The following is a 24,452-nucleotide window of genomic DNA, read 5'->3' as shown; positions in this document are numbered from 1 at the left end:
GAAGTTAAGCCAAGAGGAAGGAAGGAGGGGTGGGGTAAAGTTTAGGAATAATTTTGCAGCAATGACTCTTTCAGTAAGAATAACCACTTAGATTCTTGAGTCGAAACTGTGGCATCTAAAGCTTTCTAGGAGGCTGTTGCTTTGCATTGAGAAAAAAATTAATTAATTAAAAGAAAGGAGAAAAAAAAAGGGATTGCAGAGAGAAGTGTGCCATAGATAGGGCAGTGGCTTTTTAATGAGACAGCTCGATGGATGTTGTGAAATTACTTGCTCAGAGATTGCTTTCAACACCGGCAGCCTGAAAATTGTTTTCCTTGTAAAAGCCAGACCATAATCTCTGGCTGCAGATCTTGCTTTTTAAATGATGTTTTAGCTAATATGCTTTTTCAGAAGGATTTGCTTTTTTGCTGTTGTCTAGTTGTTGTTGTTGGATTTAATATAACCGGCTTTCGAAGGAATTAAGTGAATTCCAGGAAACGTTGGCTGCCAACCAGCGCTCTCTGTTATCCTCACCCCATCCTGCCTGAGGACCAGATCTCAGGCCAGCTCTGATTGTGGTGGACTCCCTCCTGTGCACACATCTGATGAGCCTGTGAACATGCAGTCGTTTGGATAGGTAGGCGTCAGGATGATGATTTCATATTCCCAAATAGCAGAGTTAGGCAAATGTACAAAATCAGGCTCTGGGGCTGTAGATACAGCCCTTGAGATAATGGTACTACATCAGTGTTTATGATTTCTTTTAAGAGGGGTAGAATAATCATGGCAAACTGACATAGTGTTGTTTTGTTTTTGTTTTTGTTTTTTCTTTTTGCCTTTATTTTTTTTGCTTTCTTTTTCTTTTTTTGTGTTGATCTTGCCTTTGGGCACTCTCTTTGGCTTTTGTCCTTGGGTGCAGGCTCAAGCATGGTGCCACCTCAAAGGTGCTGAAGACTGAGCTTAAAAAATACTTAGACAACGCAAAGGGTAGAGAAGTGCTTATTGATGTTTTCAGAATACCCTTCCTGCCCTGCTGAAGCTCAGGACAAAATCTAACTTTCATATGCGAGCCAGGCACAGAAGTATTTTGCAATTCTGACTCAGAAGTACTTTTAAAAAATAGAGTCTTAAATCTGCAGCAGCTGAGAAGTGGCTTGGAGGATTTCTCTAGATTAACGTTGCTTTGGGGTGTGTGCTGCATCTCTTGGCGTCATCTCTTCTCTGTTTTAGGTGCTGGCTGGGTTTCACACCAGGCTCCAAATAGCTGTTTATTTTCTCTAGAGCCAAGATGAGCACTTGCTAAGAACTGGAGGTTTGCACATAAACGCCCTACAGATCGCTTAGTTTGCAATCACAATATAGTTTTTTCACATTTTGGCTAAATGAGGGTTTTATCTGTGTGAAGAGGTTATTCCTGTCACATGTCAGGGGTGCCTTAACATGGCTCATGTTCACATCCAGGGCTCTTGAGCTGGGAGCAAAAGGACTTGCAGAGTCGGCAGTAAAGCTGCAGGTTCCTGACTTGTCCTGGGAACCGGCGCCATAGTCTCTTTTGTGTACTTTCAGCAGGCTGTGAGGAAGGATGTGCCAGCAGTTTGTTGGGGAGAAAGTGAGAAAGGGAATTGGACTGTTAACTCTGGAATGTTCTCTGCCATACACACACACCGCTCCCCTCTGCCCCAGCTCATGTCGAGTCTGCTTGGGGAGGAGCAGAGGGGGGAACAGCTCCATGTTTGTGCCTTGTTGCTCTTGCAGCTTAGAATCATAGAATAATAGAATCATTTTGGTTGGACGAGACCTTTAAGATCATTGAGTCTTCCTGTCTTCTGCACCCGTGGTAGCTGGGCCCTGGTCTGCCTGTGCTGCCCTGTAACCATAGAATCACAGAATGTTAGGGGTTGAAAGGGACCTCAGAAGATCATCTAGTCCAATCCCCACTCTGGAGCAGGAACACCTACAACCAGCAACCTGCTGCAGGCGGGGGCTGCCGTTCGCCCCTGTTCATGGCAGTCTCCTCTGAGATCCTGACGTTGTAGCTGTCAATGGCAAAACTCCTGAGACTGCCGAGGTTCCAGCAGTTCTGTTTCTCCCAGAGCCTTTGTCTGCCTGTCCTTTTGTTTCTTGTTTTCTGCATAATCTGTGGTGAAGGTGGGCAGGCAAAAAGATGTGTGGAAGAAGCGCTAGCACCAACTGTCTGCTCTGAATCATCAGGCGAACTTGGCTTTCTTGCAGAGAGCCGGGGAACGGAGCAAAGTGCCCTTGCAGGCTGCCTGGAGGCTTCTCGTTCACGGCTGCTGGCAGCCTGAAGAGTTGGAGGAGTCGTGGATAGAGAAATCCTGCGTTTCTTCCCTCCTTGCTTCTCTGGGAGAGCGAGGCTCACCACTGTTGTGCTTTCCAAAGGACAGACTGCATTAAGCAGATCTCTCTTCTGCTGGTCTCACCAAAGGGACCATCTTGAGCTACATGTCGATTGCGTCTCCTCACTCCCCCTTGCCTCCCGCTCCTGCTCTCTTTAGAAACACAACAGCTTGTTTTCTGCTCTCAAGAGAAGCCGAACATGTTGGCCAAGCGTGACCACGGTCATGGTCCTGAGCAGCCTGGTCTAGCTGAGCCTGCTCTGAGAGGGGAAAGACCACAGACAATTTTCAGAGGTCTTTCCCAGCCTCAGTGAATCTGTACTACATAATTGGAGTGTCTTTTTGTAGCTCGCCTAGTGTTTGAAATATGTTGATATTAATTACAGACTCAAATAGCAGATGCACGACAAAAATAAATATTATCGCAGTGGGAGGCCTTTCCTCCGCAGAGCTGAGAGGATGCAAATATTTGTCTTCTTTCTCCTGAGTCCTGATGAGGCATCCTGATGAGGGCTTTCTGCTTACCACCTCCTCTGAAGTCTCTGGAGCTCGATCCTGAGAAAAGTGTCTTCATAAGAAGCAAGAGTGTGGCTTTAGGGGTGTGGGGCTGTTGCCCTTGTGTACGTGGAAGCTTCAGCAAGTCTGTGTCCATGAGTCAGGCTGTGGTACTGTGCCAGCGGAGACAATATGGTCACTGGAAGAGTTCTGTTTCTTCATCAGCTATGAAGAGGACAAGAATTTATGAGCTCTCATTGCAGCAGCTGAGGTCCAGGGTAGATGCTAGACTCGCAGGAAGGATATTTATCTCTGGAACAGACTGCTTAGGGTGAGGGAGGTGTTTCCATTACTGGAGATTTAGCATAAATGTTTGCAGGAGCAGGTGTGTGCTGGTGGTGACCACGGCTTGAACACAGGATGGATGGTCTAAGATCCTTCTGGTTCTGTGACCCTCGCTCATGGCATTCCAGCTGTCTCAGTACCTGGAGAACCACAGTCTGACTTACGAAATATACTTACTGGGATCTTTGTGGATGGAAGGACTGACATTCATGGTTAGAACTTGTCTCTGTGCCGTTCCCGTGGAATAGCTGCTATCCCTCCCCTTAGCAATTGCCTTTGAACGTGCCCTCTTCATAATGAAGACTGATAACCCAGAGATGCTTGTCAAAGCGCAGCAGCTCTGTTTATAGAGGTTTGCAATTAAAAATGGATCTCATATATAATTAAAAAGGATCACGTAGGCTTTGCGCCTTGTATTCAAGAATAAAGAGGCTGCCATCTAGGAATCCAGGCAGAAAATGGAGATGCTGACAGCCAGCTCCTACTTTTATGCTAATTGCTAATCATCTGCTTTGTTCAGTAGAATGCAGCAAGGATTGTGTTCATGTTACGAGCTATGTAGCCATTTCACTCTGTGGAAGTGTTGGCCAGCAGCACCCCATGGGCATATGTGGGATGATTTGTACGCTTGTCAGCTTGTGAAAACCAGAACCTCTTGGAAGAACAAAATCAACACAAGCCAGGAATGGGGCAGCTTCAGGCAGCTGAGTCCTGGCTGCGTTGGGCCATGGAGATGTAGCTGTGTTAGTCCCTTCACCTACTTGAGGTGCAACAGGCAAAAGATGATGCTCAAGCTTCTTTGTGATGTACTGTCAAATCTTTGTGAAAGACAAGTGGTGAAACTGGCTGTAGTGTGTGTGAAGGCACTTGGAGATGTCTACAAATCTGAATGTAGAAATGTATATGTATGTATGTATTATGGTTGTTTTATACTATAGAGTTGGCTTGTATCAGCAAAGCCTTGTTGGTCTGGTCTCCCAAAAGCAGATCCTATGTTTTGAAAACTCCAGTGTGCGGATAAATCTGGACCTTCTGCTTTTTAAGAACTGCCAGTTGAGTGGCTCAAAGGTCTGTTGGTCCCACAATGCTGTGGTTACCAAGGTCAGTACACGATACATCTGCAGGTGACGAAGAAGGGCTGAAAGGGCTTTGAGTTGATGAATAGCTCAGTTAAGGCATGGCCTATCTCACACTCTTTCTTTTGGTCCCTCAGGTTTATAACTCTTCCAAATGGTGTCCTCCAAATTGTGGATGTGCAGGAGAGTGATGCTGGGGCTTACCACTGCGTGGCAACCAACGCCGCCCGAAAACGTTACAGCAACGATGCGGTCCTCAGTGTGCTGAAAGGTGAGGCACAGGCGGGAGCGTGTTGGGCTCAGCATGTGTCTGCCAGATAGCCATTGCGTGTGATGGCAGCCTGAGCAGAAACATCAGTGACAGTCTCTCCTTCTGGTGTGACTTTGGTTAAAACTTGCAGAGGAGGCATTGTATTAAAGATTTCTCTTTACTCTGATGGGACAAGCAGGCTGGGTTGGGACGTCTTGCCACCTGGGAGTCCCAGCTGGCTGCTCTGCCCAGCCCCAGGACTAGGCAGCCAACAACTATAATAATAATGGGGTTGTTTCTTGCTGCGCCAAGGGATTTTCTTTTGCAGGTGGATTCTAACAGCAGGTGGGTTTTAACAGCCCTTGACTCCTTTATGCTCTGAGGCTCCTAGAAGGGGTCAGGCCCCCTGTGTGCACCTTGGGGAAATGCAGCCTTGTTGTGCCAGTATCTCCGGTGGCCTTGGCTGGCAAGAGAAGCGAAGGGTGGCAGGGATGGAGGAAGATGCTTGCCCAGGCTGGCAAGAGAAGTAGTTGGGAGGCTGGAATAGTTGCCAGGGCTGTGTTGACCCTGGGTCACCTAGCAGAATCCAGAGGAGGTTAAACACAGTGATATCCAGCTTACATTCTGTGTCTGTATTGCTGGCTCTTTGCTGAGCTGTTGAGTGAGCTCCAGAGATCTTTTTGTGGTATTTGGGAACACCCGCAGCTGGGATTTCTTTGGTGACCCAGAGGGTTGGAGCAAGGCTTTGGGTGCGAGCTGCCCTTTGCCTCCAGATCTGGGCCTCAGTCTCTGAGCGCATTTTTCTCTGTAAACCGGGAGTGCGGTGGGCGAGTCTGGACACGTGAGCGTGTAGGTGCAGTGAGGGTCACTAGACGCCAGCGTGCCTGGCTGCTTCCCCAGGACTGTGTAATCCCATCCTGCAAGCGGACAAACCCACCAGGGCTGGCAGTCTGGCTGAGCTGTCCCTTGTCTCGGGACAGTGCCCTCTTGCCACATCTGTCTCCTGTTCATGCTGACCCCGGTTTATTTTGTAGTCAGCTTTAACCTTGAAAGCTCTGAAATCCTTCCTGGCCCTTTTGTCTTTGTTTCGGATTGCATTGCTTGGCATTCTGCTACCAATGTATTTTCACAGAGATGGCTTTGCTGTTCATCCATCAGCAGGGAGCGTAATTAACTGTGGAGCCTGAGAATACACCTCTGATCAATGGATTGTGTCGTGGAGGTAATCTGTGTGGAATCTGCAGAGAATTCGTGAGCAGTTGAATGCTCCGTATCTAATTGCCAGCCCCTGCCAGATCCTCTGTGTGCTTAATGAAGCGCGGAGACGAGGGGAGCGCTTGCTGTGGGCAGTTCCACACTCCAGAGACAGCTCCTGCGTTGGGTCTGGTTCACTATTGATAAGTAATATTGATCAAGCTACAAAGGTGAATATGCTGTCCTTGGCATCATAACTTGTTCTGCATAATTGTATCTCGTAACTCTTCATTGTTTAATCTGCTTTGCAAATGGAGGCGAGGGAAGAGGTTAAATGGGAAATGTTCCTTCTGGAGCACCAGCCGGCCTGAGCAGATTTCTGCCTGGAGTTCTCACCCAAATCTCACTTCTGCAGCACCACACCACCCGCTGGCTGCAAAAACAAATATGCGAGGTTGAGTTTTTCACCAGATTGAGCTGATAGTGCTGAAAAACATGCCTGTTAAATCTCTGGGGTTTTTTATAATTGGGGAGAAGTATCTCGGAGACAGATGGGAAACTGCAGTGACCTGTGCAGGCTGCAAACTCCTCCATGAGTGACTGGCGTGGTATTGATCCTTTTTTGTTCCAGCGCTTCACCGTCAGAGGCACATTTTTGGATGCCTAGACTGGCTTGAAGAGTCTTTTCCTTGCCGTTCAGAAGCAGCTGACAGTAGAGTAGTTGGAGTGAACTCATCAGGCAGAAATCCTTTGCTAATTTAAAAAGTAAAACCAAACTAAACCAAACAAAAAATCCCAGGGGGAAAAAATGAACCACAGACACAAAAGAACAATAGCCTGAAGTACAGCTCTTTTGTGTTACATGAGTTGCTTATTTAGAAATTTGAGGGACCAAACTTCCTATATCTGCAGGCAGGAGCAACTAAACTATTTCTTCTTCCCTCCCTGCTGATGTATTGGGTTGTTTGTGCTGGTGTAGATGGGAGTGCAGCCTTCTGGTCCTGCTGCACTGCCAAGGCTCCTGGAAAATGTCTGTGCCGTGGGACCGAGTGCCTCCTCAGTGGCTGTACCTGCAGCTTTGGTGTCCTGGTGACAGCACCGTGTGGTGATGACTGAGTCTGGGTGCTCGTGACGGGTTTTGGGGCTGGATATAATGCAAACACTTCCATGTGCGCTGGGTTGCCAGCCCTCAGGCCTGGGAACATCTCATGTTCATGCCTCTGCCAGACAGGGCTGGATTTAGCTGGCTGTGCATAGCAAAATAATCCGTTTCCCTGTGGCTCTTCTGCCCAGTTGTCCTTTTCCTCCCCCACCCTCCCCTCGTCCTCGTTCCCAATACGATGACTGGGAATTGTTCCATCTCCCTTATTAAAGGCCTTTTCCCAGTAGAGGCAGCAATTAGCGCGACCCCCTTCTGCTGTATTTGCGTGGCCTGAAACCACCAGAAGTGTCATTTCCCTTGACGATTTGACTTCCCCATCACATGGGGAAGGCTGGATTGTGTGCTGGTGCCTGAACACATGCTGGCCTTGCTGGGGCAGGACACGCTGGTGCTGGAAGCGCTGCAGATGTTTCGGCTGTGCAGACTTCATGGTACAAATTTCCAGACGTTCCCTGGGGAAGCCGTGGGTTTTTTTTTCTGGAAGAGAGCAGACGGAGAGCGGGATAGCGGTCACACAGCCCTGAAACACAGCCTGCTGTTGAAACAGGGAGAACTTGGGTTTTCCCTTGGTTTTCTGCTGCTCCCCGGCGGACGGAGCACTGAATGCATCTGGAAGCTCTGTTTGTTTACTCCTCACCTGGGCAAGATGATGGGTGGACACCACAGCCCTCTCTGCCAAAAAGGGCATCAGGAGCTGGCTACAGGATGCTTTTCCCAGGCGCTCCATCCGTGCATGGTGCCTTTGCTTGGGGTGAGCTCTTGGTGAGGCCATGTCTTGTTTCTTGTAGCTTTTTTTCTGGAAACGGTCTCTGGAGCCCTATTCTGAATTTGCATTTAAAGAGTTAATTCCCTGCGTGTGCTGATTGTGTTCCCAGGTCCTCACCATACCCAAGGAAGCACTGCCATGCTTTGTGAAGCAGCTCTCGAAGAAGAGCAGCAGAAAAGCTTGGGGAATGTGATGTTGTGTGGTCTCAGCAGGTCGCTTTGCCTGTCACTTCACTTTTCCTCTCCGTGTCATGCACCTGTTGGCTCTTTGTGTGTTTTCTTGGGGACAGGGACTGCCTCTTGTGACGTGTTTGCCCCACATTTGATACAGTGGGACTTGCATCCTCAGCATGGCACAAATAACTGTCAGAGGCTTTGCTTCTGCTAGCACAGTGTGTTTTTGTAAGGATTTAATCCATTCTGGTTTTATATGACACAAGGAGTGTGGCTCCCCCTACCTCCCATTGCATCTTCCCCATTGAGTGGTTGCTGGGATCTCTCTTCTCCATGGCTAACCCAAATTTCATTTTCCTGCGGTTCATCCTGTTATCTTTAGCTGCACCACAGTGTTTGGACTCTTTAAAATATTCTTCCTCCTTGGTTTTTAATCCCTTTGAATATGTTTAAGTGATGTGGTGCCCCCTAAGTGACCTAAAGAAAGTTAAAGATCTTCGCAATTTTAGAATATGATAGAGTTTTGACTGGACTGGGAGAAGTACAAGAGATTAAAACAAGACCATCCATTTTGGGATCCTGACCCCTACAGCTCCTTCCTGTAGGCTGAAAAACCTACAGTGTTTTATTTTTTTCACATTTACAGGACTCCTCATCATAGAGGAGTCAACACAGCGTGGCCCTGGGAGCCAGGACTCTTGGGTTCTCCTTTCCTGTCTTGTTTGTCAGGCTATGAATCAGTTCCTTAACACTTTAATTTCTGCTGCTGTAAATAGGGATAATTTAATAGGCTTGGAGTTGCCCTCTGAGAAGTGATAGGTCAGGCTGCAGAGTGATAATGAGCATTTGGCACTGGAGGTTTGTCTGCTCAGGTGCGCTTGCAGAGGAGGACGCAGGTACATACCTGATCGTGGGTGGGAGGTTTTTCTTTCTTGTGTCACCGGCACCCCGTTCCTGATCCGTGCGTGGGGAGTAGCTGTGACTGCGCTGACACGTCGCTCTGGTCTACGGGTAAAACTTTTGCTGCAGAGCAGGCTGGCAAGAATCCGAATGTGCAACAGCCTCCCCCCAGCACTGACAAAACGTCTGCGCAGGGATGTTTGTGCGGTGCTATTGCAGTCATGTTCTGCGTGATCCAATAAATGCAGGAGCGGGGAGGACAGATGAGGGCAATGGGTGTCAGGGCAGCAGCGCCGAGGTCTGGGCTGAGCCTGCCACTGAAGAGTCTTCCAGCAGATGAGCACGTCCCTGGTGAGCTGGGATTTAGTGCAGTGTTATTAGAGATGACACCGCGAGATTGCCGTTGGCAGAACATCATTTACGTTGACAGTTGTAGCAGCTTGCTGCAGCAGTGTCCCAGGAAATGTATTTTTCAGCCAAATATTTGTATGAAATATGATAACAGGGACAGAGCTCGGAGGCAGCTGAAACACCTTCATGTTTTTTGTTCTGTAGGTGCTTATATTGCAGGTACCAAGGGAGAGCCTGGCTCTGGGTGCTGGGACCTGGGTGGTTCCTGCTCCAGAGGGCTGTAGGAAAATACAGCTATTGCATGGGCTGAGCTTTGGGGATGAAGGGGAAGGTGCTGATGAAGTGAGCAGCGCTCGCAGTTGGCCACCACCTCGCAGAAACAGACGTGCTGTTACCACAAGTGGATTTGCAGTCCCTGCATGTGCGAACGACGTGCTGGATGCTGGCTTGGCTCTCCGCCTGACGGCACGTGCTGGGCTCCCCTCGCAGCTTTGAACGTGGGTACCGAGTGATATGGGGACAGGGCAGCTCGGGTTCGGGTCTGACCTCCCTGACCGCAGCTGGGTGTTGGTCCTGTTGGGTGTTGATGGTGAAGGGCAGTGTTAACCAGAGTGAGGTGATGGTCCCACCTAGTCAGGCTTGGTCTTCCTCCAGCAGGAACCTGCGGTGTTGTAGAAGGAGAGTTATTTTAGCAGGGCCTGTTGCGATAGGACAAGGGGTGATGGTTTTAAACTAAAAGGGGAGATTCAGGCCAGACATGGGGAAGAGATTGTTGCCCCTGAGGGTGGTGAGAGCCTGGCCCAGGTCACCCAGAGAGGCGGTGGATGCCCCATCCCTGGAGACATCCCAGGCCAGGCTGGACGGGGCTCTGAGCAACCTGAGCTGGTGAAGATGTCCCTGCTCATGGCAGGGGTGGCACTGGGGAAGCTGGGAAGGTCCCTTCCAACCAAAACTATTTTATGATTCTATCCACAGCTGGGTTTGTGGGCATGGGACACTGCTTAACTCTCTGCTGCTGCCTCTTCTGCGGAGCACAGAGCTCTTGTCCCTTTTCCCGCTCTTCTTGTAGCATCCTGTTTTTCTTTGTTCTCTTGCTTTCCCAGCAGTTAATCGGGGAACTGATCTCCACTTGACATCCCAAAAGCTCAGTCATGAGGGCTCTGTTTATGTGTTTCGAAGCTCCGGTATCCTGTGTGGCAGGTATCTGCTGAAGCTGTTTGCATAATGTATCTGCCGGGTTGTGAAAAATGCTCTTGATCCCCTTCTGTGGCAGAGAATGCTAAGCGAACCATGGTGAGTGGGAATTCAGAGGATGGCAAGATCAAGGAGGAAATACATAGCATTTCTAGCTTAAAAAATAAATCTTAAAAGCTAGAAGTGACCTTCTGCCTAGCACTGAGCTGTAAACCTTCACTCCATCTCTCTTTTCCTGAGCCTGGTGATGCCAGTGATTTTTAAGCACGCATGGAACAGGATGGAGACCACAGATTTTGGGTGAAACTTGTGAAGGGCTGGTGCAGACATGCGTCAGGCACCCACCCAAACACACAGCTCTCTCCCCGGCTGGAGTTCGTACAGGGCCAGCACACATCACGCCGCTCGCATCGCCGGGGGAAAGCTTCTTGTAGCTCAAGTGTCAGCAGCTTCTTCCTGGGAGCCGGAGGGGGAGTTTCAGTTCAGCTGTCTGTGAAGTTCGGTGGGACTGTGATGTGCCACGCTCCTGACAGCTCTAGCAGCCTGCGGTGACAGAGGGTTTGATAGAAAATTCAGAGCCCTCACCTCCCATTAAGCAGAACAGCTAAGCCCGGGGTTGGCACCGAAGTGAGTGGCAAGAGAGGTGTCAAGGATAATAGAGCAGAACAAGGGATGTACAGCTGGGAACAGGTGAGCCCTTGCCAGGTCCTGAGGGGGACCTGGTCTCTCCCACATGCACCGTTGACTGTGTGCGATATTTGGAGCTGTCAGGTATGGCCAGGCTCGTGTGTTACAGGCGGCTTTGCCTCTGACTCTTGAAGACCAGGGATGGCAGGATTCAGGGATGTTTTGTGATACTCCAGTCTTCTCTATGTGCATCTTGTCTTAATCCAGATCTGCTGAGCTTTTGAGGCTTCCTGAAATCAGAGCCGGTGTTTAATAAGTCTCTGACTGAAGCGGGGTTTAAGCGGCGGTCTCTGTTCAGCTCTCCTCCAAGAGTATTTTGGTGGTGCTGTAACCCTGGGGTGCATTGGCACATCCGCACTGCCCAGATCACACCTGGCCTCTCCCGGAGGTTGTTGAACAGGCCGTGCCTGCACAGTGGGGCTGAAGGGAGCTAAGAAGAGAGATTATAATTAGGTCAGCAGCTTGCAGCGGCCCGTGGTACGGGAAGGTTGATGTGGTTGGTTTCCTGATGGCACTTGTCAATTATTAATCGTCTGTGTCACAGCAGAGCCTCAGTAGCTCTCTGAGGTCAAGGGCTAGCGGTGCCCTGCGGTGCTTACAGCATCTTAACAGCTGGAGGGATGATGTTGAGAGTGTCCAGAGGCACAGCAAAGCTCATGGTCCCGTTGCTTTAGATGAGGGACAGACATATGGAGGAAACTTGTCTCTGTCTCAGAGACTCACAGGTATCTACAGGCTGAGGTGCTAAGGAACAAGAATGGGGCAAGTTGGCCCAGATCACAGGGGAGGCTGAGTCAGCGCTGAGCTGTGCTGCTCTGAGCCCTTGCTTGGATATCTCAGATGCCAGGATCGCTCAGGATACGGCTGGGAGTTTGCCTTCAGTGACTGAGAGATGTTCTTGCCCTGCTCTGTTTCCAGTGCAGCCAAGGGCCCATGCCATGTGGGTTGTGGACAGGAGTGAGAAGCAGGAAAAGTGAAGAAGGATGGATAAGGAAGTGGTCAGGGCTCTCTGCAGCACTCAGTGTCTATGGATATCACTAATGATCTTTTCCTGTGGAAAGCCCAGCTTTCCTTCTAGACTTTTCCTAGAAAAACAGATTTGCATTGTCCTGAGTTAATGCAGATGCATCCATCTGCCTTTCATTCTTCCTTCCAAGTTGGCAGTCGTCGTTTGCTGCCAGACTGTGTTACTGTGGGCTCCCGGCATGTTGTGTGTTGAAGTTGAGCTTGTGGGAAGCATTCTGTGTACCTGGCATCAGGGAGACCGTGCTACGAGGTGGCTTCCCGTAATGTTTCTCTCTTCAAAGCCATGCACGACAGTGACGTGAACGACCCTTGCTGGCAGATGGAATGGGGCAGAGCACAAGTCCTGGTCACAAAGCAAGCAGGTTGTGTCCTTCTGCACAGCCCAGCGCCTCAACCTGTTCCCTCTCCGCTGTCACTACATGTACGTGAATTGCAAATAGATCTGATGTCGCAAATAAATCTGAATTGCAAATAGATCTGATGAAATACGTGTCAGCCCCTGGGAAACAGCCTCTGAGCGCAAGGAGGAAGTTCCTGGAGTGAAATGGCTCCGGGCACAGAGACAAGATGAGAGACTGAGCAAGGGGGAATTTCGGGGCTTGTGACCTCTGAGCCAGAAGAATCTTCTGTTGACCGTATCTCAGTCTCATTTCTGGGCCAAGAGGTAACAGAGGATCTTTACCTGCCTCACAGCTTTTATTCTTGGAGATTTCTCCTGCATCATCCTGGCAGGTGATTGCTGGCCTAGGAAAGCGACAAAGAGAGCTGGGGTAACGATGGTTAAAATGTGGGGATGTTCCCACTGAATCCTAGAGGCTGGCAAGCTCAGGTCCCCAGGGCCATTTGGTGTTCACTGATTTGGAGGGGGCGTCTCATCTGATCTGGAAGTTTATACCCTGCTGTCCAGAGGGCCTTCCTTCAAGGAGTTTGCATTAAGATTTGTGAAAATGTGCCAAGAATCATTAAAGGCTTGCTTATCAATAATTATCTCAAATGGTGACATTATCAATGATGCTCCCACACAATCCTGTTGGGTCTGTGTCCTCTGTACCCTTGGCGTGAGCTTTCTACCCCGTTCCTCTGAAAATAAGGCCTACCCCGAAAATAAGCGGTAACATGATTTTTTCAGGATTTTTGAGGGTACTCAAAATATAAGCCCTACTCCAAAAATAAGCCATAGTTACAGTTCATAAAAAAAGTCAATTTAAATAGTGTCCAGGCAGATATACATGTAAAAAAGTAAGGAAGGATCTTTTGGAGCAAAAATCAGTATCAACCTGGTCTTATTTTTGGGGAAATAGGGTATTGCCTCTGCCACGTTCCAGCTCGTGGAATGCACTTCTTCTGCCTCCCAGAAACTCTTTGCAGTGTATCTGCCAGCTTCTGAGGATTCAGACGCGTGGCCTGAGGTCTCCAACCTCTGTCGGAAAAGCAGGAGAACCCCAGCTCTCCCGAGAAGCAGCAGCTCTCCGTGCAGCCGGGCACCTCCTGTTTATTTTGCCTGGCTCCCACTCGGAGCGGTACAAACGGAGGCGCTTCCAAGCGCTTGCTGGGGAAGCAAGCCGGAATTCGTCGTGCAGTCTGGCTGGCTCCTGTCCCTCCTGGCGTAATGAAGAGCAGTTCCAAATGCATGTACGCAAACAGAGAGCCAATGTTCGCAGCTTTGCAGGAGGTGGAGTGGTGGGCAGAGCACGCTCCGGCTGCTTTGCAGCAGAAATAAATGTACTCTGGATGTGTAAAACTCCATTCCCTAAAGGAGCAAAGGTTTTTGGGGGTGGGGGAAGAGCCCTCTGAAAATCTGAGGCGATTTCTGGAGCTCTGCCACTGCTCAGCCTTGCTCTGGGCTTCTGGTTACATGTAGTTCAGGGTGTCAGCTTCTGGCTGAGCTGGTACATTAAAGGATTTAATTTCTGAGCTGAAATCTGTCAGCTGTATGAAGAAGTGGAGGGGAGTGAAAGGGGGCTGCCTGATGGCCCCTCTGTCTGGACTGGGGTCCCTGTGCTCCCCAGGCATCCAGACACGAGGCACAGAGCTGGGGAAAATGTTTAACAAGCTCTTAAAGCCAATTCAGAAACAGTTCTTAAGAGCGTTATGCTCAGCATGTAACACGTTCCATGGAGAGACCCCAGAAGCTGTGGCAGGTGCTGGTCTGAGGACTGTGTCCAGGTAGTAAATGAACACTCCCAGAAGTGTATTTCATCTATTAAATTCTCCATATTGTCCATATTCTCCAAATATATGGACATCATGTGAGCAGGTTGCAAGTGTAGGTTGCACCACGTGTTTTGGGATCTGTTTGCTGACTTTGTTGGGAGCTTTGTGATAGTAGTTTGAGATACTAGTGCTGTAGGTCTCTTAATAGCGCTAAGCAAATTATTGAACTTCTGTGTTTTAATCATTTATGCATGTTTTTGTATGCTGCTTTAAAGATGACAAATGATGTGTAGCTGCTCTGCTGCAGCACTAATGTAGTAACTAGGAAGAGAGACTCTGTCCCCATTCCAAAACATGAAGATAAATTATTCCCCGTTCAGCTTTGCAATTAAATGTTTGCATGGACAAATAAATAACTGCTTACAAAATGTTAGGAGGATGTGAGGTAAAAAGATAATACAAAACTGATTTACTGAGCTCATTTATATTATTGGGCACAAAAAGCCAAACCAAACATGCCAGTACGATCTCACTTGTGCAATAAAAGCGGGTTCCTTTTCAGCCTCCCTTCCATGATGACTCTTGTGCTGACCCAGGCAGCTGCAGCTGCCTGAAAAGGGAAAAAAGGAGCATTTCTAATGACAAAGGCCATGGGCAGTGGTGCCACCCAATTGCACTGGGACAATTTTAGCAGTCCTGGTGCCCAAGCATGGTCAGTGCTGGAGTTCCTGTTGAGGAAAAAAAGCTCCTGCAAGGCTTGTGGAACCAAAGCCTGGTTCTCTGCAGAGGAGGAGTTCTCAATGCTGACAACCATCAAAGCGGTACCAGATGTTTGGTGAAATCTTGTAACCAAAAGTCACCCCTCCCCAGCCTCAGTGATGGAGGGAAACAGAACTTGGATCCAAACTGCCACAGGGACTGGTATAGCAAAGGTGGAAGAAAAACCCGAAAAAGAAAATGGTAATTTTTGGAAAGGATGAGTAGTTGTGAGAGCTGTTTTGGGAAGAAGAGAAGGTGGTGTTTGACTTGGGATGTTTTGGGGAGGCCTGAATCGTTGGGTGTTGGGAGGGTAGCACTCAACATCTCTGTCCGCTTCTGAAAAATCACCAGTGCTGGTCCTTTCCTGGCTGCTTGGCTGGTCCTGTTTGCAAAGCTGAGCATTGCAGCTGCGTTCAGGTAAGAACAGTTACAAAAGAAGAATTACTTGTTGCTAACTGTGCTCAGGTTTGTGATCTGACCTTGTTTATTTTGTCCCAAAGCAGATGGGCCAAAGCATTAGGACACAGGCACGTGTCCTGCCTAGTTACCTCCTGGCCTGGGTCTAGCCCAGAAGTAACAATAAATTGTAAATCAATTTCCAGAAAAGTGTAAAGGGAGGAGGAAGGCAGGTGTGGAGGATGTGTTTTCTCCTCTGTGGTTACTGTCAGCTTTCTCCCTGGCCAGCCCCAGGAGGTCTGTGAGTTGTCTGAGAAAAGGGAGATTGCTGGGGAGCGAGAGCAGGACATGCTCTGCAACCACAGCGCCTGCTTTTTTTGAAGGTGTGCGTTTTTGCAATGGGTAATTTGCTCCTTTATTGTCTGCAGAATAACAGCAGTGACAGCATTGACTTTCTCTAATGAACAGCTGCTCGGTGCTAGAATCTATTCCCCGAGGAGGCTCGCGGGGATAAATAAGGTTTCATGCTCCTCCTCTGGAGAGGGTGAGAAAGTTTGCAGAACAGAAGATCATTGCTTGATGGTTGGATATCTCCAAATCTTGAACTGCTGACAGCCGAGAGCTGAATGTGTCAGCATGCAAGTCATGTTTAACCTTCCAGCACTTTCGCTGAAGCTGGATGTTTACGGAGTCAGGAGAGAGGTGTTAGTCCCCATCCAAGAAGTCATCTTCTTGTCGCTGCAAACGACCATCACAAATTGGCTGAACAAAAAACATTTTCCTCCTGTTGCGCCGCCTGAGTTCTTTGCTGATACTCCGCGCTAACAAGAGCAGGGAGGCAGGAGAAGGATGGCTGATGAATTATGGATGCGTTAGATGCAGACCCAAGCTATAAACTCTTGGAGTTTGAAATCGCTTGTGCATGTTATAACTCAAGCTATAACTTCAAATAAACATTTTGAGCTTTGTCCCAAAGCAGCTCCCCATGGTGCCTCCCTTCACATCCCTGCTTGCAGTTTCTTTTCGCTTTGAAATGGTACAGACTGGATTTTTAGAAGTTAGGCAGCCCGTGTGCTGCCACAGTCTGGTGTGCTCGCTTGCTGTTCCGAGGTTCCCTGTGCTCCGCTCCCCACCTCTTTTTGGTTTTATACTGCACTCGATCATCAGATATTTGTTGTGTTGCCTCTGTGCCTGCCCACTGCCTGGCCCTGATGCTGAGAAATGCCCCTGAGAGCAACAGTACAAAAAAGTGGAGCCCCTGAATTTGCCCAGACTTTCCTTTTTCCTATGGAAAAACACATAAACTGAGAAGTCTGCTGTAGTGAGTTGTTCATAAACAATAAAACCTGGGGGAATATTTTGAAATATTTCTGCAGGTTATCGGTAAGTCTTGTCTCTTGCTCCGTGTCTCCCTGTGCAAACATAAATGTGTGTGCAGGCTGACGAACTGTTCAGGAGAAGAACCTTCATCTCTAATTCCTTCCATGCCCAGAGGATTTCTCTCAGTCCTAGTGCGCTACTCGGAGTCATCCCAGAGCCGTGTTTGGCACCTTACAGGTGTTTTTTTCAGTAAAAGAGAGTAGAATTGATCCATCTGATTGAGAAGGGCAAAAAGTCCACAAAGACCGTCAGTGATAGCAAGGTTTGATACGAATCCACGGGTTGCGCCTCGGGCTGTGCAAAGCTTTTTTTGTAGAGCAGCTTTGCTACTCGGAGAGACAAAATCAAGCTGGGAGATGGGGGGAAAAGGTCTCAAAGCTCAAGTTTTAAATGGCAGTGCTGTGGAAGGTTTTAGTGCCACAGAAGGGACAGCACAGGTGCATTCCCGAGCACCCAGGGTGCAGGACGGGCAGCGGGGAGCACGCGGGGCTGCCCGGGGTGAGGGTGGTGAAGCGTTTTGTCGCTCTTTCCCCAGCCAGGAGAAATGCAGGGTCCCAAGGAAAGGTGAATATATAGGCTGTGGTTTATGGTATTGCTTCCTTGTGGCTCTCTTAAACCAGATCGCAGAGCTGGGCTGATGGCTCTTGGGGCCATTTCAGAGTGAGGGCATAAAACCCTAGTGCCTGGCAGCTGTCTAGGGACCAAGTGACATCATCTCAGATGTGGGGAAGCGCCTTCACGTGAAGTTTCTTTCACCTGTAAAGTGCCTTTGCCAGCCGGCACCGGGGGCTGCGCAGCTGAATTCAACAGATGGGTGTTTAAGTCAGGCTCCAGGAGCTTTTCCCTTCCCCTGCCCTAAGCCTGGTAGAGAAAGCTGCTCGCAAATCTGGCAGGGAATATATTGCCATCTGTCTGGTGTTATTTTTTTCACTCTAAATTTATGTTTTTCCCTTAGCACTGCAGAAAAGGACAGCTTTACACACACAGCCACGTTTCAGCCGTGTCCTGCCCAGCAGGTATGCTGGCAGCTGCTGGTGTCAGGTACAGAAGCGCACTCCTGTGGTGAACTGGAAGTCTGTCCCCATACATTCCTGCTCCCAGGACCTTAGGTTTTCCAAGCACTGTGGCTGTCCCTGTAAAGGCTGCTATAAAAACCTTTTCTTTTGCTTCTGGTGCTTTCTTGTGTGTTTCCTTCCAAATCCTGGCTGAAAAGCTCTTTCTCCATGTTCTTCCTCTGATGTTGCCTCATCTCTCGCTGCCGCATTGGGTAAGAGAAAGGGTCGGGGCCTCGCGTTAGCAACGTGCTGAGCAGACTTTCCCGTCGAGCTGGGTCTCGCTGGAGTCCCTGCACTCGGTTGTTTTGCAGGACTAATGATTTATTTTAGTGCTTTGCTGAACCGGAGCTGGAGTTAAAGCTGCTGTTCCAAAGAGCCGTATGTTTCTCTGATCCTTCAGCTTACGTGCCTGTTGTGGAAGCTCTCGTGCCTGTTTTTACATTACGCGCGTTTTCTGTCTCAGTAGTCGTCAAGCTAAGCCTTGGTGCTGCAGTTAAGAGCGTCCAAGACTGATCTGTGTCTCAACAAGGCCTCTGAATCTGTAGTCTGATGTTGTTTCTTCTTGTCCCTGTTCTGTTCCTCACCTTGCCCTGCTGTGGCTGGGGTTGGAGTTCTGGGGGGTCCAGCCCTTGCCCTGGGCAGGGATCACAGATGCTCCTCGGTCTCTGCTTCCATCTGCTGGACGTGCACCAGCTCCAGTTCTCTCCTGTTTTCCTTTGATGCCTCCGGGATTTTGCCTGCTCCTTTTAAGCTGTGCTCATGTCATGCTACAGATGGAAATCCCTTTCACGTCTGTGTGGACTGCAAGAAGATTTTGGTGTTGAACCAGCTCTCTTTGGCAAGAGTTCTGTGCTGGAGTAAATGGCAACGAGCCTGGGGATGGGCTGAGCGTGGTGCGTTCGGTGCAGCAGCGGGCGGCCTCCTGCCATGCTGAAGCCAAAGCTTCTCTGGTTTATATTCACAAAAAAGTCAAGTAGGAATGAGTGTTGCTTGGATGTCACAGGAACTGCCGGTGTGGGTCAGGCCAGAGGTCCAGGCAGTGCAGTGCCATCTCCAAAAGTGACTACAGCAGATGCTAGAGGAAAGCACAGAAAAAAAAACCCAAACCAAAACAAAACCAGCAAACTGGGCAGGGAGGCAATGTGGTGCTTTCCTTGGACACCTCCCTCAGCATCTGACAGAGATGTGGGAGCATCTCAGGCTGGGGACTGAAGTGAGACCTTTGTATTTTACAGTCCTGGTAAATGTCTCCTTCATGAGCTTGTCTGAACCTCTTGGTTTTTGAACTTTGCAGCATTTTAAGACGGTTTGTATTGTGCAACAAGGTCTTTGCTTTTATTTGTTTGAGACCTGCTGCTGACAACTTTCTCTGCCGGATCATGGGAGCCCCTGGGGCAGGCCTAAGAATTACTTGTACTACGTGACTCCTCTGCAGTTATCTTTCCCTTCATGAGGACAACAACAGAAGTGTCCCCCAGAGTTAAACATCTCTGGGAGAGCTGGAAGAACAGCATTGCTACTGTTGAGGGTCACGAACAGTCTGGTCGGCTCATGAGCGCTCGGGTTGTTTTCATCTGACAACAGAAATTTGGCTGCTGCAAAGGCATTTCCTTAACCTTCCCTTAACCTCTGCTCAGCAGTGGGCAGACGCAAGCAGAAGGTTCATTTCAAGCAAAAAAATCCCCATCCCATTCTCAAGACATTGTGCAATGCAGCATATAGATCTGCCTGCAGACGCTGCTTGGTTTACGTGTTGGCTGTTTGTGCACGTAGGAGCTGAATAGCACACTCTCCTCCAGATGTGTCGTGACTGATTTAGTCTCTGTGCCTTGACACAGACGCTTCCCCCCTCTTTGTTGCAGTTTACAGGACAGCGCCTGGATGTTACAATGTCCCTAGCCAGGTTACCAGCTTCTTTCTGAGCTGTTATAGCACCTTGTGTTGCTCTTGCTCTGAGGATAGCCGTGTTGTTTCATCTGGTTAACAAACATCCATTTAGGAGCAGTTGGTAAGGTTGCTAGGTTGAAACTCTACTTATTTTCCATGTGAAAATCTTAATAATTTTTACTAGGGCCAGCATGATTATAGGAAATTTGCAGGGCACCCATTTGTTCTTTTTTTTTTTTTTTTTCCCAGGAAAATATTGTAGTAATGTAGAAATAAGACACACTTTTCTCTTCCAATTAGGCATGAGCTGTTACTGCATATGAGACTACCGAGGTGCCTGGGCTCTACGTTCTGTGTTTTTCTAAGGACTTGGCAATTTGGAAGGACAGACTCTTTTTATTTCTGGCACTAGGTTCCCAGCCAGCAGGAGGAGATGTCACCATCGTCGCCGCTCCGGAGAACACCACGGTGGTGGCCGGGGAGAGCGTGGTGATGGAGTGCATGGCGGCCGCTGATCCCACCCCCTTCGTCTCCTGGATACGACAGGGTGAGCGTGAGGGACAGAATTAAGCTTTTGTTGTCAAGAGGAACCTGTGAACAGTTTATTTTAAAAAATTCTATTAAAAGGAGGAAGAATCTGTGGGACAGGAAGTATGCTCGTCACATCAGTACCTAATGACGCAGGTGGTGTCACAGTGTAGGGTGTCCTTGCTGAACTGGAATTACTAATTAAATCTAGAAAGTTACAAAGCACGCAACTCACTTCATAGCTGTTTGACCTGTGAAATATATGAAGTTCTAGTGCCTGGATGCCTTTTGATCTAATTTAGTCATCCTCATTGTTTGAGCTTGAGCAGTGAAGGTCATGAGATGGGGTCCTGTCTGTGCCACTCCTCCAGGGACTCAAAGGTTAGTGGGGGTTCTGTGGAATCTGCCACTGCATTGGAGAAAAAACTTGTATTATCTTGCAGGATTAGAAAACCTGATAAGATCTGTTAATCATTGGAGTGGCTGGGAGTGTTGCTGGGAGGTTTTTATTCAAAAACCTTTCTGTGGTCAGATTGATAATGGAAAGATCGAAAAGATGCTTTGGTCTCGTCAGGGCTATACAAGTGAGCCAGACTGGCATACATTACCCAGGGCCGATAGCCTATGTCACGAGTAGGGTGCTAGTGGCACTTCAGAGTGTCACAACCATCAGACGTGTTTCAGAAGCTCCAGCTGAAGGCGTTTTCAGCGCAGGAGTCAAATCTCCCCCAGAAAAGGCTCTTGGCCATTTTCATAAATCCACGTTATGATTTAAGACTCCTCTCCCCTGTAACCATTTATTGTGGTTGGTCTTCAGCCCAGACGTGTCCACAGGCAGTGGTTTTAGTGTATACAAATATTTTCTCTTCACCACAAAAAAGGAGCAAAAAAATCTCAGAGGACACCACTTTGGAAATCAAATCAGCAAGGATTAGATGTTCTGGCAGAAATGTATCTGGTTTATCCCGTGCACTTTACAATCATGAATACTCAGCTTTCTAGTGATAGATCACTTATTCATTGCTTTACTGAGAGCTACTGATGCCCTTAGTAGATGTTATTAGAGTTAATTACCATTATGAAAGTTTTGTGGATGGGGGCAAATGCAGGGAAAAGGAAAGAAAGGTTGGTGAAACAGTTCCTTGCATGCTTTATTTTAGAGTGTTTGCTTGCTCCCCCTCTGCTTCCTGGTGTGGACTCTTCGGATTAGAAAAGATGGATTAACTGCGCTAGCAATTCTGTGTTGTACCAGTGTGTTTCTCCCCAAGACTTTGTTAAGGAGCAGCCTGGGTTGCTGGACAATTAGTCATGTGGGTAACACCAAGGACTGTACCTCCAGGGACCTCCTGCCAGCCTTGGTGGTGTCAGCAAATTGCCACCATCTGGAGTCAGATTTTCAAACCTCTCCAGTGCAGACAGGGGGTGTACAGATTTTCTCCTCCTCTGAACATGCAGCCATCTGAAGATGCCCCCAAAATGGATAGAGGGGGCAGAGGGTCTGATCTCAGCTGCATTCCCTGCTGATGGTGCTAAGTAGGTGCAGCTGCTCACAGTGGAGGTGGAGATCCTGCTTCTGTCTCCAGATAAAGCCTAAGCTGAAGAGTTTTTGCTGAGAAACACCTGTGGTTGTGCAGGTGGAGAGGGCCAGGGTCTGGTGTTGCACAGGCACTGCACAAATGGGCTGCCTCTCCCAAACGGCGAACTTGTGCCAGAGATGGCCATGGGTTCCTTTCCAAAATGTGTGTTAGCATAGTTTTCCCTTCAACCTGCGTATTCCTTGGAGGTCTCATTGCAGGCAGACAGACTCTTCTGATCCAAAGCAGAACTTTTTTGGTTATTACAGGTTAAACTAGGCCTTGGTTCAGTTTTGGCTCGGGCTGGTTGATGCTAAGGCAACCACTGAGGAGTGTCCCAGGAGGAATCCTCCTGTGGGCTGGAGTCTGGGATTTGGGGCTCTCTCTGCTCCCCAGCTGACGTGTTGTTTACAAGCCCCTCTAAAGGGCAGTCTGGGGCTCCCTCCCACATTTGTGCCCGTTTCTTCCTGCAGATGGAAAGCCTGTTTCCACAGACGTGATTGTGCTGGGTCGGACCAATCTCCTCATTCCTTCCAGCCAGCCCCATCACTCTGGGGTGTATGTCTGCCGTGCCAACAAACCCCAAACCAGGCAGTTCGTTACAGCCGCAGCTGAGCTCCGCGTCCTCGGTGAGTAGAGAGCGGGATAAATGCTGCAGGTAGAAACGCTGGCCAGGTAGCTGTGGGTTCCCTGGACCAGTGTCCAGGAGATGCCCAAGAAGTTGCATCTGTGGGCTGTGCTGGGTAAGATGGGAGCCAGGAGGCCCTGGATTGGGATAGCTCTTGGTGGGAGTGTTACCTCTTCAATTTGGGGTTTAGTTCCTTGTATTTACTGAACCATTTTATGCCTTATTCTTCTTCTCCAGGGTTCCCCCATGGAAATCTGTATTAGCAATTAGCTTTCAGTATCGTGGAAGCCAGCAGGGAGAACAGCGTAGGATCAGGGAACGCAGCACATGATTGATACAGAATTTATTTTTCCTTTTGGACAGAGTCTAAATTAAGCCTCTAGAGTCTGCCTGGCAAATCCTATCTTGTAAGCAAAGCTGCTACTGAATAAAACATAGCACTGAGTGGGGAGGAGAAGGGATTTGCTCTGCTATCTCTTCCTCCTCCTTCCTGCGTTAATTTGTCCTCTCTCCTCCCAGCAACCCCCACAATCTCCCAGGCTCCTGAAACCATCTCTCGCACTCGAGCCAGCACGGCTCGGTTTGTCTGCAAGGCGGAGGGTGAACCAGCCCCGACCATTCACTGGCTGAAGAACGGCGAGACCATCCTCTCCAATGGGCGGGTGAAGGTACAGAGCAGCGGGAGCCTCGTCATCAATCAGATTGGGTTGGAAGATGCTGGCTACTATCAGTGCGTGGCTGAGAACAGCCTGGGCATGGCTTGTGCCACCGCCAAGCTCTCGGTCATCGTACGAGAGGGTTTGCCCAGCGCTCCCAAGAAGGTGTCAGCCGTGTCCCTCTCCAGCACCACGGTCCTCGTGTCCTGGGAGCGGCCAGAGTACAACAGCGAGCAGATCATCGGCTTCTCCTTGCACTACCAGCAGGCTGTGGGTAGGTGTCACCTGCCTGTGCAGCACAGCTGCGTTGCAGGTACAAGACACAAGGCACAGGTTGACTTTCTCTCCTGGCTAGTGACAAGCATGAGGCAATTTTAGTTAGTTTAGCTCTTTTCATTGCAGGAAAAGGAATTTTCTCTTGTCTCAGCATCAGCCTGTGACAGTGCCTGTGGATTAGCTATCATACATTAACTTGCTGCCCAGCAGTAGCGTGTCCGCATAGTTGAGCTGTCTGGATTCTAGTGGGACCATGCGCTTCTGGGAATTAATTTATATTCTTTACTTTTTCCTCCAACAGATTGATTTTATATGCAAAGGGTGTGATTATTAATGGAGATATTAAATAGTTACGTTGTCTACATGGGTAATCACTAAATTATTCACATGCTTAATCTGAAGTGAGGCACTTGGGTCTCTTGGGGTCCTTCTTCCCAAGCAGCCAGCAAGCCAGTACTCCTGCTGAACTGTTGCCAAAGCTCCTCTGAAAATGAAGCTAGTAACTTCAGCTGCCTTAGCGTGGTTTAAGGAGCTTGTGTCAAAATGGACATGTTAACATTGAGGCATTGTGTGTTTCTGAACAAAGCATTCACATAAGAGATGGGTTTAGTGCAGTTGCTGGGGAAATTGGAGAAAACAGTGATTTTTTTAAGTGGATTTACAGTATGGATCTTGTGAGTTAAGTGTCTTGGCAGTTCACTGACCTGCTGATCAGTGTTTCCTTGGCTCTAGGAACAGATAACGTGGAATATCAGTTTGCTGTCAATAACGATACCACTGAGCTGCAAGTCAAGGACCTAGAACCCAACACCAACTATGTCTTCTACGTGGTCGCGTATTCTCAGCTCGGAGCCAGCCGGACATCCTCTTCCATTGTTGTTCAGACCCTGGAGGACGGTGCGTTGAATTAGATGGGTACTGTTACCTAAAAAATGTTCTTGGTCTGTTTCATGGTGAGTGTTGAATATGCTATGGAGATTCATATCAGCTCCTAGAAACCCGCTTGCTGCTTCTACAGCTTCTTGTCAGAAGCCCTTTAAAAATCAAATAAACAAACAACAAACCAAATAAAACCAAAGCACCAGGGACTGATGGTCAGCTTGGGGGATGAAGAGCATGAAAATTAGCTTGCTGACACTGGGGCCCATGAGAATCCTGCAGGAACTGCAGTCAGCTCCCCTGGGCTTTTTCACCTAGCTAATGT

At 48.7% G+C, this 24,452-nt stretch overlaps 1 protein-coding gene across 1 annotated transcript in view; it reads left to right on the top strand.

Annotated features, from left to right (window-relative positions):
- Window positions 1-24,452, top strand: part of IGDCC4 (immunoglobulin superfamily DCC subclass member 4) — a gene marked incomplete at its 5' end in the record, with an annotated part of 83,595 nt that overhangs the window by 37,041 nt on the left and 22,102 nt on the right. Inside the window, 5 exons of the mRNA XM_082060767.1 lie at window positions 4,390-4,523; window positions 19,999-20,133; window positions 22,162-22,317; window positions 22,836-23,246; window positions 23,981-24,145. Of these exons, the coding sequence (XP_081916893.1) occupies window positions 4,390-4,523; window positions 19,999-20,133; window positions 22,162-22,317; window positions 22,836-23,246; window positions 23,981-24,145 (1,001 nt within the window). The remainder of the gene's footprint in view (window positions 1-4,389; window positions 4,524-19,998; window positions 20,134-22,161; window positions 22,318-22,835; window positions 23,247-23,980; window positions 24,146-24,452) is intronic.

The sequence above is a fragment of the Streptopelia decaocto genome (genome assembly GCF_964273445.1).
Source record: "Streptopelia decaocto genome assembly, chromosome: 9".
NCBI lineage: Eukaryota > Metazoa > Chordata > Aves > Columbiformes > Columbidae > Streptopelia > Streptopelia decaocto.
Note: the sequence above shows the minus strand (reverse complement) of the source record. Positions and strands in the feature narration are given on the sequence as shown.